At 38.5% G+C, this 15670-nt stretch overlaps 1 protein-coding gene across 1 annotated transcript in view; it reads left to right on the forward strand.

The window, feature by feature from the left end:
* Positions 1 to 15670, forward strand: part of LOC143282785 (intermembrane lipid transfer protein VPS13A-like) — a 210239-nt gene that overhangs the window by 132163 nt on the left and 62406 nt on the right. Inside the window, 4 exon segments of the mRNA XM_076588549.1 lie at positions 6628 to 6755; positions 7881 to 8022; positions 11030 to 11107; positions 13377 to 13400. Of these exon segments, the coding sequence (XP_076444664.1) occupies positions 6628 to 6755; positions 7881 to 8022; positions 11030 to 11107; positions 13377 to 13400 (372 nt within the window).

Raw genomic sequence — 15670 nt, forward strand, 5'->3', positions numbered from 1 at the left:
GTCTCCAGCCACACTGTCACCCCCCAAAAAAACAAAGAAACAATTTTAAGAAGTGATTGGTAGCACCTGTGAACTTGTACGCATGCAGGTTTTGGACCAGTAACTTTGAACTGTTATGGGAAATTAGTGGACCAGTAACTTTGAACTTACGTGGGAAATGAGTGGATCAGTAACTTTCAACTTACATGGGAAATGAGTGGATCAGTAACTTTGAACTCTCATGGGAAATTAGTGGATCAGTAACTTTGAACTCTTATGGGAAATGAGTGGATCAGTAACTTTGAACTTACATGGGAAATGAGTGGATCAGTAACTTTGAACTGTCATGGGAAATTAGTGGATCAGTAACTTTGAACTTACATGGGAAATGAGTGGATCAGTAACTTTGAACTTACATGGGAAATTAGTGGATCAGTAACTTTGAACTGTCATGGGAAATGAGTGGATCAGTAACTTTGAACTGTCATGGGAAATGAGTGGATCAGTAACTTTGAACTGTTATGGGAAATGAGTGGATCAGTAACTTTGAACTGTTATGGGAAATGAGTGGACCAGTAACTTTGAACTGTTATGGGAAATGAGTAGTGGATCAGTAACTTTGAACTGTCATGGGAAATGAGTGGACCAGTAACTTTGAACTGTCATGGGAAATGAGTGGATCAGTAACTTTGAACTGTCATGGGAAATGAGTGGAACAGTAACTATGAACTGTCATTGGAAATGTTTTCAAGCCATATTGTCACCACTACTGAGTTTTCAAGGCAGAATCCTCAGCTGTCAGGTGGTTGATACCAAGACGCCCATCTTTGGCCTTAGTGCTGCCTGTCAGCTGAGGCCAGTATGTATCAGTGGAGCAGTGGCTTGGACTGTTGCTTTTCCTCCTGCTGTAGTCTTGTTAGATAGGAGTTAGAGCATTGTTTTTGCTACAGAAAAGATGTATCAGGATGGCGTGTGTATGTATGTGTGTGTTTGTGTTTTGTGTGTGTGTGTGTGTTCTTATGTGTCCATGTATGCAAAGTCTGTATGCACATGCATACACACTTGAATGTGAAACTGAAGAATGTGACCAAGGGAGCGATTACAGTATAATGCTACCTTAAACTCTCAATCTTTAAAACAAGAAATAACAGCGTTTTTCATTTTCTTTTCTTATTTAGAACACGGTGAGTACGGTGGTGTTTGACTAACTGACCCTTCGCTTTTAGCCACCTGTCAGTCCCAGAACACTGCTTGCTTGTGGACACAATGCCTGCTTACTGCAAACACCTGGGGCATGCATTAATTCCCACCATACATTCCCATACTGTGTGGACTGTCTGTCCATATTGTGCTCGTTCGCTGTCTCTCACTCTATCTTCTGTTGTTTTTGTGCTGTTTCTATGTCTTTTCTTGTCCTCTTTTCTCTAGGTCTTTACATTGTATGTGTGATATTTAGTGGATAGGTCCTCAGTTGTGTACCTTTCATTATCGATTTGTCTGCCAAGGCTTGTTAGATGTTTAACTGTTGATCTTCCTGTCTTCTGGGTTTTTTTATATTCTTCTTCTTTTTCTATGTCTTTTCTTGTCTTTTCTTTGGGTCTTTTCGTCGTATGTATGATATTTAATACATAGTTCCTCATTTGTATACCTTTCATTACCAACTTGTCCACCGAAGCTGGGTGGATGTTGGATTTGACTGTTAGTGTGTGCTTCTGGATTACCCAACGGATCTGCATAGTTGTAAAAAGGTGTGACAAAAAAGACGTTCATTAGGACGTGAAGACATTGATCCAAGCACACAGCTACAGCCTTTCTCTCTTCACTCCTGTAGTTTCTTCTTTTTAGAGGGGTGCAATAGCCGAGTGGTTAAAGCACTGACTTTCAGTCTGAGTATCCCAGGTTTGAATCTTGGTACCGGGGCTTAGTGGCTAAGGGGTGGAGATTTTTCCAATCTCCAAGGTCAACATATGTGCAGACCTGCTTGTGCCTGAACCTCCTTCATGTGTATACGCAAGTAGGAGATAAAATATGCACATTAAAGATCTTGTAGTCCATGTCAGCGTTTGGTGAGTTATGGAAACAAGAACATACCCAGCATGCACACGCCGAAAACAAAGTATGACTGCCTACATGGCGGGATAAAAACGGTCATACACGTAAAAGCCCACTCGTTAACATACGAGTGAGCATGGGAGTTGCAGCCCACAAAGGAAACGAAGAAGAAGAATTCCCTTTTTACCTTGTCACAAAACCATCTCCCCAGACCCTGGGGCTTGGTGTCCAGCTGATGATGTGACATGCGTCCTGTGTGCGAGCTGTAAACTCGTGCCCATTTTCCCAGTCGTGAGTCCTGTCACTTGTCTCACTCCATGTTCTCAGCCAGTTACGCTGAATGACGCTTTATGTTTTTGTGAGATGCTTATGTATCATTTGTATGCTAGTGTGTGTGTGTGTGTGTGTGTGTGTGTGTGTGAATATATTTTATACGTATTTGTGGAGAGTGGGGCCTGGGTATGTATATGTAATGGTTGAGGGTTGGGCCTTGGTGTCTTTGAGACTTCAAATCGGTGCATTTGCATTATGTATCTGTGCACGTGTGTGTGTAAGTGTGTTAAGGGTTTATGTGAGTGATGTGTGTGTGTGTGTGTGTGTGTGCGCGCGCACGCGCTTATGTTTGTGTGTGTATGTGTGTGTGTTTGTGTGCTTTTGTGTGTGTGTTTGTGTGTGTGTGTGTGTGTGTGTGTAGATTTGTGAGCATGTATGTGTGGGGGAGATGGGGGGGGGGGGCGGTTGTGCTTATGTTTTTGTGTGTGACTTTAGTGTGTATGTTAAGTGCAGTTGTCTTCATAACTTAAAGTGGGTGTTTCAGTCATGGTGTTTTTTGTTTGTTTTTGTTTTGTTTTTTTTGTTTTTTTTACTTTCTTGTAAAGAGTCGTGGCCATCACTGATGGTGTGTTTGTGTGGTGAGAATCCAGTCACCTTGTGCTGGAAATGTTTGCCATGCTTAGCTTTCACATTCTTTCCTGCGCTTTGAGAGATGAAAAGGTTTCTTTGTATTTTTGTGTTTTGATTTCATGGGTACAAATAACTTTTCTGTGAATGCTTCTGGCAAACATTTGGGGTTGTGGGATTTTTTTTTTTTTTTAATTTTTTTTAAGCATTGTGGTACTGCTGAAACAGGCCTGTGTGTTTAAGACAGTGAGATTTGTGTGTGGTAAGTGAGAGGGGGCACGGGAAGGAGTGCTGTTTTTAAAAGAAAATTTGATATATTGTATTTCACCTTAGTTGTGTGCAGACAATCAACTTTTTTTGTTCTGTGAATATGTGATAGCTTTTAAAAAAAAATATATATTTTTTTTATCACAACAGATTTCTCTGTGTGAAATTTGGGCTGCTCTCCCTAGGGAGAGCGCATTGCTACACTACAGTGCCACCATTTTTGACTCACTTGTGTAAACACCTACTATTGGAGTTTAACGACCTATTGGCGTCTACACCCTTAAGGTCAAGTTGTGTAAACAAAGTGAGTCTATGTTTTAACCCGGTGTTCGGTTGTCTGTGTGTCGGTGTGTCTGTGTGTCCGTGGTAAACTTTAACATTGACATTTTCTCTGCAACTACTTTGTCAGTTGACACCAAATTTGGCATGAAAATAGGAAAAATCCAGTTCTTTCCAGTCATCTTGTTTAAAACAATATTGCGCTTCTGGGATTGGCACAAAAAAATAAAGAATGAAGCCTAATTATATGCAAACTGCATTAACTGTTATATTTATATTTTTTGTATTCTCTAAACTTGGCACTTTGATCCGATATTCTGACCCAACAGCTAGAGCAGTCATTATTATCATTTTTTGTTCAAACAGGAACTTCTGTTTGCTAAGCATGGAATTTTTATTCATTTTGCAAACGTTTTTGGTTCAGATAGTAAAAAGGGGAAATTACTCTGTAATGCTAGTGGAGTTAATTTGCTTTAAACTGATCTTTCTCATCTTAAACATTACATTTTGAAACAAGAGAGGCAAGGCCTTCAAGACTCACTTGTGATGCACTTTTTTTTTTAAATCCAAGCTTTTTATGTATTGAGTATAATTTCAAAATGTAATGTTTAAGATGAGAAAGATCAGTTTAAAGCAAACTAAGTTCCCCAGCAGAGTAATTTCCCTTGTTCTGCTATCTTCACCTAAACGTTTGCAATAAATAAAACTTCCATGCTTAGCAAAAGAAGTTCCTGTTTGAACAAAAAATGATAATAATGACAGATCCTTTGTTGGGTCGAATATCAGATCAAAGTGCCAAGTTTAGAGAATACAAAAAATATAAATATAACAGTAAATGCATTATACTCAATACATAAAAACTTGGATTTTTTTTAAAGTGTATCACAAGTGACTCTTGAAGGCCTTGCCTTTCTTGTTTTGTATATTTTCCTGTGTGCAGTTTTGTTTGTTTTTCCTATTGAAGTGGATTTTTCTACAGAATTTTGCCAGGAACAACCCTTTTGTTGCCGTGGGTTCTTTTACGTGGGCTGAGTGCATGCTGCACACGGGACCTCGGTTTGTTGTCTCATCCGAATGACTAGCGCCCAGACCACCACTCAAGGTCTAGTGGAGGGGGAGAAAATATCGGCGGCTGAGCCGTGATTCGAACCAGCGCACTCACATTTTCTTGCTTCCTAGGCGGACGCGTTACCTCTTGGCCATCACTCCACTGTATCATCTGCATGTTTCAGTTGTGTGTAGCTTTGATACATTATCACCTGATCATTTGTCTGTGAATAAATGTGGCTTTCATCACATCAGTCTCCATTTTACTCTTTCAGTTGCGCACACTTGAATGCTTGCTTACACACGTGCACACTAAATTCTGCACATGCGTATATGCTGGTACATCACTTACACATGCATCTATCTCTCTCTCTCTCTCTCACACACACACACACACACACACACACCACATACATACACACACATTTACACACACACACACCAGAAGCTTATGTGTATATGCACCATGATTGTTTTGATTATATCAAGTAATATCAGATGGAAATGTATGAAAATATTTAATGTAAACATAAGATCTTCTTTGGATTGCTTTTTTTTTCTTCTTTTTTTTTTGCCAGTCAACATTCTTCTGCTTTCCTTAAAGGTTATTTTGTCACTTTTATTTGTGTGTGTGAATCAGAATTATATTTATTTGTTGTGAAAAATGTGCTGCATGTATATGTGTGTGTGTGTATGTGTGTGTGTGTGTGTGTGTGTGTGTGAAGAAAGTTATTTGTACTTGTTTCTTTAACTGAATTAATAATGTAATTTTACATTCACTTTGTTGTTATAACCCTCACTGATCACCATAACTTGAAATAAAATTTTAAAAAATACCAGCCTCAGTAAATGTTCTCTTTATGCTTAACTTGTTGAACCAGGGCTTCTGAGCAATGCTCTGGTGTCGGAATTTGTTTCCTTTGAATGGTTTCCATGTTCCTGGATATGTGTTAACTGCAAGCAAAGGGAAATATAACTTCTACAGTATTTTGGCTGTGTCTAGACATGTCATTTGGGAGGGAAAACTGGTCATTGTTTTTTTATTTTCTGTATTTTTTTTTTCTGGATCACTCACCTCTTTAACTGAACACAATCGACAGAGGACTATGAGATAGTGTCCATAGTATGTTTAGATAGTGTCCATGGTATGTTTAGATAGTGTCCATAGTGTGTTTAGATAGTGGTATGTTTAGATAGTGTCCATAGTATGTTTAGATAGTGTCCATCGTATATTTAGATAGTGTCCATAGTATGTTTAGATAGTGTCCATTGTATAATAGTGTCCATCGTATATTTAGATAGTGTCCATAGTATGTTTAGATAGTGTCCATAGTGTGTTTAGATAGTGGTATGTTTAGATAGTGTCCATGGTATGTTTAGATTCCATGGTATGTTTACATAGTGTCCATAGTAATTTTAGATAGTGGTATGTTTAGATAGTGTCCATGGTATGTTTAGATAGTGTCCATAGTATGTTAAACTGTAGACACAGTACAGCAGAATACAGGATCACCTGCAACAGGTGGCTTTACGGCAGCCTAACACAAACAACTCCCTGTGAACTGCTGATGGTGAAGAACAAAACTTGGATGTGTCCAGAAATGAGAGTTAGGATGAAGCAGTATGGGATGTACCCTCCCCATCCAAAATGGAAAAAAAAAAGGACAAAAGAAAAGAAAAGAAAAGAACAATATAGAAAAATAATGAGCAAAGAAAACCAAGCCATAGATTATAGTGTGTGTTTATGCTCTTCATTTTAACAAATTACCTCCTGCAGCAGGAAGTTCTTGTGACTGATCACACTATTATACGTAGCCTGCAGCACTAGGCTCTTATGAGTTGCAGTCTACTTTTGGTTCCACTGTAAAAATAAAAACGCTTTCCAGTGACCTTTTCCTTCCGATAAAGGGAAATAACCATAAACGTTTGATCGATGCAACATACGATCCAGTCATGTTACCGGAAACGTTTCTGTCACAACTGATTTTCTTGGGCAGTAATCCAAGCAGATTTACTTGGGAGGAATAGGGTTAACATCTCTTCACGTTATGTGATTCAAGATGGGGGAAAAGAAAAAGAACAGATAAGATTGTGTGTACCCAGGTGCATGAGGAACACCTGAAGGCGGTGACGGTGTACAGGGCAGGGGAAGACAACATTGTGCACCCTGCCGATTACAATGACGACATCGAGGTCCTGCCAGACGCCGACGTGACAACAGCCCCAGTAGAGTGAGTACCAGGGAACTGCAGGAAGGAAGGGAGGGAGGGAGGGATAGACAACAATAACAGAAGCAACAAGAACAGCAGATGCAGAAACAGCGATATCAAACAAACAACAACAATAAGAAGAATGATTATGACAATAGTGATATTGATGAGAGAAATTCTGTATTTTGTGTGTTGTGATGAAAATGATTATAGCATCAACAACAGTGACAATGACAATATTAATGATAATCCTCCACCTCCTCATCATCATAACAATAATAATCATGATAATGATGATAATGATAATTTTGTTGAACTAGTATTGAACTAGTATTTGTAATAGTTGTAGTATAAGGATAATGATAATGATAAGTAATATTATTGATAAGAGGGATGTGCATACAAGTATCTGTAAATGACAGTAATGATTATTGATAAGGAGAAGAACGTGCACATACATGTATCTATAAGTGTCACAGACCTAAAGTGTTAAGTACAAACTCAGCTGTCACAAAGCTCTGACAAAATAGAAACTGACCAAAACATTAGCAAGCCTTACTATCACATGGAGCTGATTCAAGCAACATCAGTGAGGGATGTAGTCACAAAACTGACCAAAACATCAGCAAGCCTTACTATCGCATGGAGCTGAGTCAGACAACATCAGTGACGGGTGTAGTCACAAAACTGACCAAAACATTAGCAAGCCTTACTATCACATGAAGCTGAGTCAAGCAACATCAGTGAGGCGTGTAGTCACAACTGACCAAAACATTAGCAAGCCTTACTATCACATGAAGCTGAGTCAAGCAACATCAGTGAGGCATGTAGTCACAACTGACCAAAACATTAGCAAACCTTACCACTCACATGGAGCTGAGTCAAGCAACATCAGTGAGGCATGTAGTCACAACTGACCTAAACATTAGCAAACCTTACCACTCACATGGAGCTGAGTCAAGCAACATCAGTGAGGCATGTAGTCACAACTGACCAAAACATTAGCAAGCCTTACCACTCACATGAAGCTGAGTCAAGCAACATCAGTGAGGGGTGTAGTCACAACTGACCAAAACATTAGCAAGCCTTACTATCACATGGAGCTGAGTCAGACACCATCAGTGAGGGGCATGGTCACATTTCCAGTCTTCCCAGCAACATGGGCTTCATCAGGGGGGTTCTGGGAGAGGCAGGCCACACCCTCATCAGTGCAGGTGCCTTTGTCTTCGATGACGACGACGACTACCTGTCCGGCCAGCAGGTGGACGCTCACCGCTTCAAGCTGCAGGTGAGTGGTTACTGAGGGTCCTGGGTAGATAGGTGTATGTATTTGTGTTGATGAGTGGAGGGGTCCGTAAAGATGTTGATGATATATTATAGACATTGATTGTGAAAAGTATATATATATATACCTGTAATGATGAGTGGAGGGGTCTGTAGATATGTGGAGTGATGGCCTGGAGGTAACGCGTCCGCCTAAGAAGTGAGAGAATCAGAGCGCGCTGGTTCGAATCATGGCTCAGCCGCCAATATTTTCTCCCCTTCCACTAGACCTTGAGTGGTGGTCTGGACGCTAGTCATTTGGATGAGATGATAAACTGAGGCCCCATGTGCAGCACGCACTTAGTGCACGCAAAAGAACCCATGGCAACAAAATTCTACAGAAAAAGTCACTTCGAAAGGAAAAACAAGTACAAAAACTGCATGTAGGGAAAATAAAGGGTGTGTGTGTGTGTGTGGGGGGGGGGGGGGGGTGCTGTTGTGTAGCGATGCGTTCTCCCTGGGGAGGGCAGCCCGAATTTCACACAGAAATATGTTGTGATAAAAAGAGAAATACAATATGTTGATGATATATTATGGACATTGATTGTGAATGGTCTTTTTTTTTTTTAATACATTGATTGTGAATGATCAAATATTCTTTTTTAATACTTGCACCTGGATAATGCATGCAGAGATGCCAAGAGATGCTACGATTTCGCTGTGTTGTGTTATGCTCGATAGCAGTTTGTTCCAACACCATACATCAAAATTGTTCCAACGAGTTCATTTTCGACTACTTTGCATGGTCACATGCATTCCTGTTGTAACAATGATTATCCAGACACTCTGGACTTATCAATCACAAGGCCAGGGCAGTCACTACTAATCTTGGTCTCACGTGATGATGCTCAGCTAATTGTGTGTTTACATTGAAACAGCATTGAGTGGATCAATCAGCTTTATCATAGCAGTTGCACCGTGTTGTAGGTAGGCCCAAATGTTTGAATGCCTTGTAGATGAAATGTATGTTAGCTCATGTGGCTTGGAGTCCGAGTGTTCCAACCAAATTCAAAATGTTCCTACCAAATTTCCTGATTGTTCCTACAAACACTTGACAGGGGTTGGCATCTCTGTGCATGTGTTGAAACAGATCAAAGTGGAGAGAGTTACCATTCTTTACTATTTGTTAATCATTTCATCTCCTGGCCTCATTGTTTGTTCATTTCCAGTTGAAAAACCACCGAGGCAACCATGTGTTTGTTCTGTATTGTCCATGTGTTCTGTGTGGCTTGTTCAGGATTAAAGAGGCTTTACCAGTCTTGAATAAAAGCTAATTTGTGTTTGCACATTTCTTCTGCCTTTGCTGTTGTGTGCACATGTCAAATGATCGGTATAAAGACAGGCCAGGTGCTTCTTTTTTGAGGAAGTGTCTGGGTTTGTTCCAATGTACCTTTTATTCACCTGTGTGCTAGCTGAATTGGTAGCGTAAGCACCACTGACTTGAAGTTGTGTACCTTGTGAATGGAGAGAGTTACCACTCTTTACCATTTGTTAATCATTTCATCTCCTGTCCTCATTGTTTGTTAATTTCCCAGATCAGAGTTCAGTGTCTAGTTTCAAGGAGGTGTCAAAGCATGAGGACTGATCCATATACGCTACACCACATCCGCCTTAACAGTTTCAGTTTCAGTAGCCTCAAGGAGGTGTCACTGCGTTCGGACAAATCCATATACGCTACACCACATCTGCCAAGCAGATGCCTGACCAGCAGCGTAACCCAACGCGCTTTGTCAGGCCTTGAGAAAAAAATAAAATAAAATAAATAAATAAATAATAAAAATATGATTACAAAAAATATATATAAATAAATAGTAATAATAATAATAATAATATTGAGAATAAATAAATAAATATTTAAATAAATAAATAAAATAATTAAAATAATAATAATATTAATAAAAAAATGATAATAATAAAAAAAAAATTTAAATTAAAAAAAACAAAAACAACAAAACAACAATGATGATAAATAAGCAAATAAATGACAAAAAAAGAATGAAAAAAGGGAGCAGTTACCTAACCATTGCATGAGCCCAGCATGCTGATCAGGCCTTGATGTATCGCAGACTGACAGGGAAAAGAAGCGTTATGGGAAAAGGTTGTCATCATTATTCATAAACCATACTCATCCCCATGAGTGACTTTTTCATTCCATCCCGTATTTCCTTCCATTCAAAGAGCATAGAATATTGGAAAATAGCTGGAGTGCTGTGAGCAGCATGCAGTGGTTTCTTTTTGACAAGGTGCTCTAGCATGACAATCATACTTTTTTCTTCCTTATTTTTATTTATTAATTTATTTATTTTGCTGTTTGTTATAAATTTGTGTATTCGTTTTTTTTGATTCACTTGTGTAAACAAAGTGAGTCTATGTTTTAACCCAGTGTTCGATTGTCTGTGTGTGTGTGTCTGTGTGTCCGTGGTAAACTTTAACATTGACATTTTCTCTGCAAATAATCTGTCAGTTGACACCAAATTAGGCATAAAAATAGGAAAAATTCAGTTCTTTCCAGTCATCTTGTTTAAAACAATATTGCATCTCTGGGATGGGCACAAAAAAAAAAAAAATAAAATAAAGCCTAATTATATGTAAACTGCATTTACTGTTATATTTATATTTTTTTGTATTCTCTAAACTTGGCACTTTGATCTGATATTCTGACCCAACAACAAGAGCAGTCTTTATTATCATTTTTTGTTCAAACAGGAACTTCTTTGGCTAAGCATGGAAGTTTTATTTATTTTGTAAACGTTTTGGTGCAGATAGTAAAAAAGGGAAATTACTCTGTAATTAATGCTAGGGGAGTTAATTTGCTTTAAACTGATCTTTCTCATCTTAAATATTACATTTTGAAATTATACACAATACATAAAAAGCTTGGATTTTTTTTTTTTCAGTGTATCACAAGTGAGTCTTGAAGGCCTTGCCTCTCTTGTTTTTGTTTTTTTTAAAGTTTTTTTTTTGCCTTTCAGGTGGAAGGCTTTGAACAGCTGCCATCAATACTGTTCAAACGGGCGTGTCGACGCATCCTGCCTCTGACCCCTAGCAAGGTAGGACTGCAATATACACCAGTTTCCTTTTTAACTCAGTTCTTAATCAGTTTGTGTGTGTTTGAAGGGGAGGAAAGGAACAAAGAAGAGCGAGACAAATTTCACAACACAAAACATCAAATTAGTCATCAAGAACTAACGCAAACAGCGTAATTGATATAAATCAGACGAAAACGTCCCAGAAAGCCGCATCAAACAATTAACACGCAAGAAAATTTCTAATGCTTAAAAGGATGGAAAAGACAGAGAAAGATGAGAATGTACTTTTTCTCAGAAATGGTAGGAATTGTGAATTAGCTCCAGCCAGAAATGACGTTTGATTGGCGAGCAGATGGCGGACTATTAGCAAGACGCCTTACCACTGAGTTGCCGCAAAATTTTGGCCTAGAGGAGCAAACAGATAGGCCTGGTTTGTATCGGTTTGACTTCTTAAATATATTTAACGTAACAGGTATTATAATACAAACTCCCCATTTTTGTTGAGATTATTTCTCTGACAAGTGGGTATGAATTGTCTGATTTTGTGCACAGTGAAACACGGGGTTTGTTCTCAAAAGGAACTGTTAGCTTTTCAGTGAAAAAAAACCCATTGACCACAGGCAAGAAAGAAAGAACTTCAGATAAAGGATAGTACTGCACTCATGTACTGGATGGATAATGGACACAGGTCACAGTATCAGTATCAGTAGCTCAAGGAGGCGTCACTGTGTTCGGTCAAATCCATATACACTACACCACATCTGCCAAGCAGATGCCTGACCAGCAGCGTAACCCAACGCGCTTAGTCAGGCCTTGAGAAGAAAAAAAAGAATAAATAAGATAGAATAAAATAGATTTTAAAATGAAATAACATGAATAAAATAAAAAAAAATAATAGATAGATAAATAAAGATAATAATAATTATTATTATGGTATTTATAAGGTGCAAAATCTTGATGAAATCAACTGTAAGCACTAAAAAAAAAAAAAAAAAAAAAAACAAAAAAAAAAAAAAAAATACAGGTCATACACAAAAGGAGACGAGCAAGCTTTCTTGTCTTTCCATGCCTGTTCTCCATCCATCAGGTGCGTACAGCACTACCCACTAAGAAAAAAGAAAAAAAAAAAAACATACTTGGAGCATATTTACACATTTAAAAATCTGCATAAGACATTTTCTGAAGATTGATTGTGCTACAAATCTTTTGGTAATATTAAATCTTATTCACAAAAATGAAACTTTTTTTTGTTTCAAATTCACAAACCAGTAAATAAATGTAGATACAGTAGGAGTGTTGGTGAAGCGAGATAATCTGAGGACAATGGTTAGATCCCCACACTCACCAGTATTTTTTTCCACCAGCACAAGACCTTGAATGGTGGTCTGGACGTTAGTCATCGTGATGACTGATGTCCCATGTGCAGCATGTACTTAGTGCACGTAAAAAAGAAATGGCAGAATTTTGCAGGACTTTGGCTGGGAAACATATACACTTGCAGGCAGAGGAAAAGGGGGTGGGTGGTGTGCTCTCATTGTAGCGGAGCCTCTCCCAGGGGAGAACGGTCTGAATTTCACACAGAGAAATATGATGTGAAAAAAGTGTAATACAAAACACTACAGTAATACAATACAGTACCATACCATACCATACCATACTGTTCCGTGCCATGCCATGCAATGGAATGCAGTGCAATACAACACAACACAACACAACGCAACACAGCACAACACAACACAACACAACAACCGAACTATTGACAGCCCTACAGATTTATGTGATCTACAAAGATCAAACATAGGAAACTGTTATTGTTGTGTAACAAGTGAACAAAATGTTGTCTTTTAATGATTTCAGTCTCCGACATCAAACACATGTTCCGCATTCTTGTCAGAAATGATTTTGGTGTTAAATAGTACACTGATGTGGATTGTAAGCCCCACTGACGAGAAGTTGATGTTAGTCTCTAACATCAAACACATTATTTGTAGTCGTGTGAGTAATGATTGGGTTGTTTTATGGTACAGTGATGTGGATTGTATGCCTTACAAGAAGTTTACATCGTTATCTTACATCAAACATGCTCATCTCCCATGTCAGTAATGATTGGAGTGTTATATAGTGCATCGATTTGGGTCATGATCCTCACTGACCACACGTTTATGTCATAATCTAAATTCAAACACATTTTCAGCATTCATGTCAGTTATGTTTGGGGTGTTTTATAATATACACTGCTTTGGGTCGTAAGCCTGCTTCACATTTCCCTGCTCTTGCTTGTGTTGCTCAGTCTGAGACCAACAATGAAGCTGAGGTAAGTGGGGGGGAGGAGGTTGGATGTTGTCTCACAGAGCAAAGCTCAGGGGTGGGGAGGGATGGAAAACAAAAAACATTGTAGTGTGTTGATGGAGCCTGAGAAGAAATGGTATCGATGTTGTGACCGCATGCTAGCAGTCTTGCCCCCCTCTCTGTGCCCGAGTTTGGTTCTACGTGGTGTCCATCCATTAGAGCTGTGTTGTCTTGTGAGTGAAGTTTTGTGGTTGATTTGGGTTTACAGATGGTGTCAGTTTGTACTGTGTCTGAGAGAATTCCTTTTTTTTTCTCTTTTCTTTAATAGGTTTTGGATCTATGTTGATTTATTTTACTGTCTCAGTGAAGTGTATAATTATATATATATATATATATATATATATATATATATATTTGTTTGTTTGCTGATTTGGGGTATTAAGTGTTGTCAGTTCATTTGTGCTCTCAGTGGGGTGATGTTTGTGATATTTAGGTTTACATTTTGTATATTTTTACTGAGATAACTTTTATAGCTGATTTCTCTGTCTACCTAACACCAGTGTGTGTTGTCTTTGGCATAACTTTTGAAGGTCACGTCATTGTTTTAGCCTTGAATAATGGTTAGTTTTCATGATCAGTGTCAGTTTGAAAATCAAAATATTGATTACAGATTGAAATAAATTACAGCCAGTCTCTGTGATTTTTATTTCATTTCATTCTTCAGATACATGTTTTCTGGGTTCAGTCTCACAATAGAAGAGAATCGGTGTGGTAATTTATCAAAACATTTTTTGTTAGATAAATTTTATGTACATTTAGTAGTTTGCATGACTGGGTACATGCTATTAGACCCTGGGTGTCTGTGTTATCATTGATGGAGAAGTATTAGATGTGCAGCAAAGCACTTTACGCTTTTGATATTGTGCTACTTTGGGTGGGTGAAAGTGTGTGGTTTGTAGAATTGTTTTAGATCTTGCATGGTGGTAGTCTCTCAAAATTAATGTGCCCCCCCCTCTCTCTCTCTCTCTCTCTCTCTCTCCTCTGTCTGTGTGTGTGTGTGTGTGTGAATGAATGTGTGACTTATGCAGCCTTTGTCCAGATATGTGCATATGTGTGTGTGTGCAGGCAAGCATGTGTGTGCATATGCGTGTGTATGTGTGTGTGTTTACTGTGTGTTTACTGTGTTTGTGTATGTTTGCATGAAACTTAATGAGTTAGTATGGTAACATATGCATTGTGGAGTAGATCAGAATTACATGTTTTAGAATATGTAGCTTTGAGTTCACAGTCCTTGTATGTGTTATTTGACCTGATCAAAGCTGTGTCCATGTTAGAATGTGTTCTATTTTCCCATTGTAATTATCAGTAATGAGTAAGTTTGTGTGCATGCACACATGTCAGTGAGCCACAGACAATTATGTGTGCATGGGGATTATGTGTATTTGCATTTATATATACTATTTTGTTATATGTTTGTATGTGGGAAACTTAATGTCTGCATTGCTCACAAGGAAGATATAAATTTCTGTTCAGGTGTTTCAGAATAGTGTGTCAGTGTGGCAGAAAGAAACTAAGCCTACCCATTTTGTGTAATTCTGCATTTCAGACAAAGAATCATAATTCTGAAGTATAGCAGAAGTGGAATGCAGTAAGAACCAGAATGAATTCAGTTGATAATGTTTGATTTATTTTCACAAGAATGATTAGTTTAGATGGAAAAATGAAGCGAAGTGGAGGACCAGTATGGCTGATATTGGCTGTTACCCTTTTTGACAAATCTGGAAAAAACAAATAAACAATTTTCAAACACACCGAGGCAGAGAATTGTGTAGAAAAAGGTGATTGGGGATGTGTATCTTTATCTGTCTATCTATCTATCTATCTATCTATCTATCTATCTATCTGTCTGTCTGTCTGTCTAGCTACCTGTATTTATTTGTTCATTTATTCATTTATTTATGCACGTGTGTGCATGTACACATGCACATACATGCACACACAAAACACACACACACACACACACACACACATACATTCACACACAAAAACACACACACACACACACACACACACACACACACACACACACACACATACACACGCTAACACACACACATACACACTCTAACACACACACACACACACACACGCACACAAGCACATGCATGCATGCACACACACTCACAATACTGTACCACACACACACACACACACACACACACACACATTCTCTCTCAGGCACTCATCCCCAGTTCCCCCCTCTTCCTCTCTTCATCCATTCGACACAAACAAACA

Source organism: Babylonia areolata, chromosome 6, assembly GCF_041734735.1.
Source record: "Babylonia areolata isolate BAREFJ2019XMU chromosome 6, ASM4173473v1, whole genome shotgun sequence".
NCBI classification, from domain to species: domain Eukaryota; kingdom Metazoa; phylum Mollusca; class Gastropoda; order Neogastropoda; family Buccinidae; genus Babylonia; species Babylonia areolata.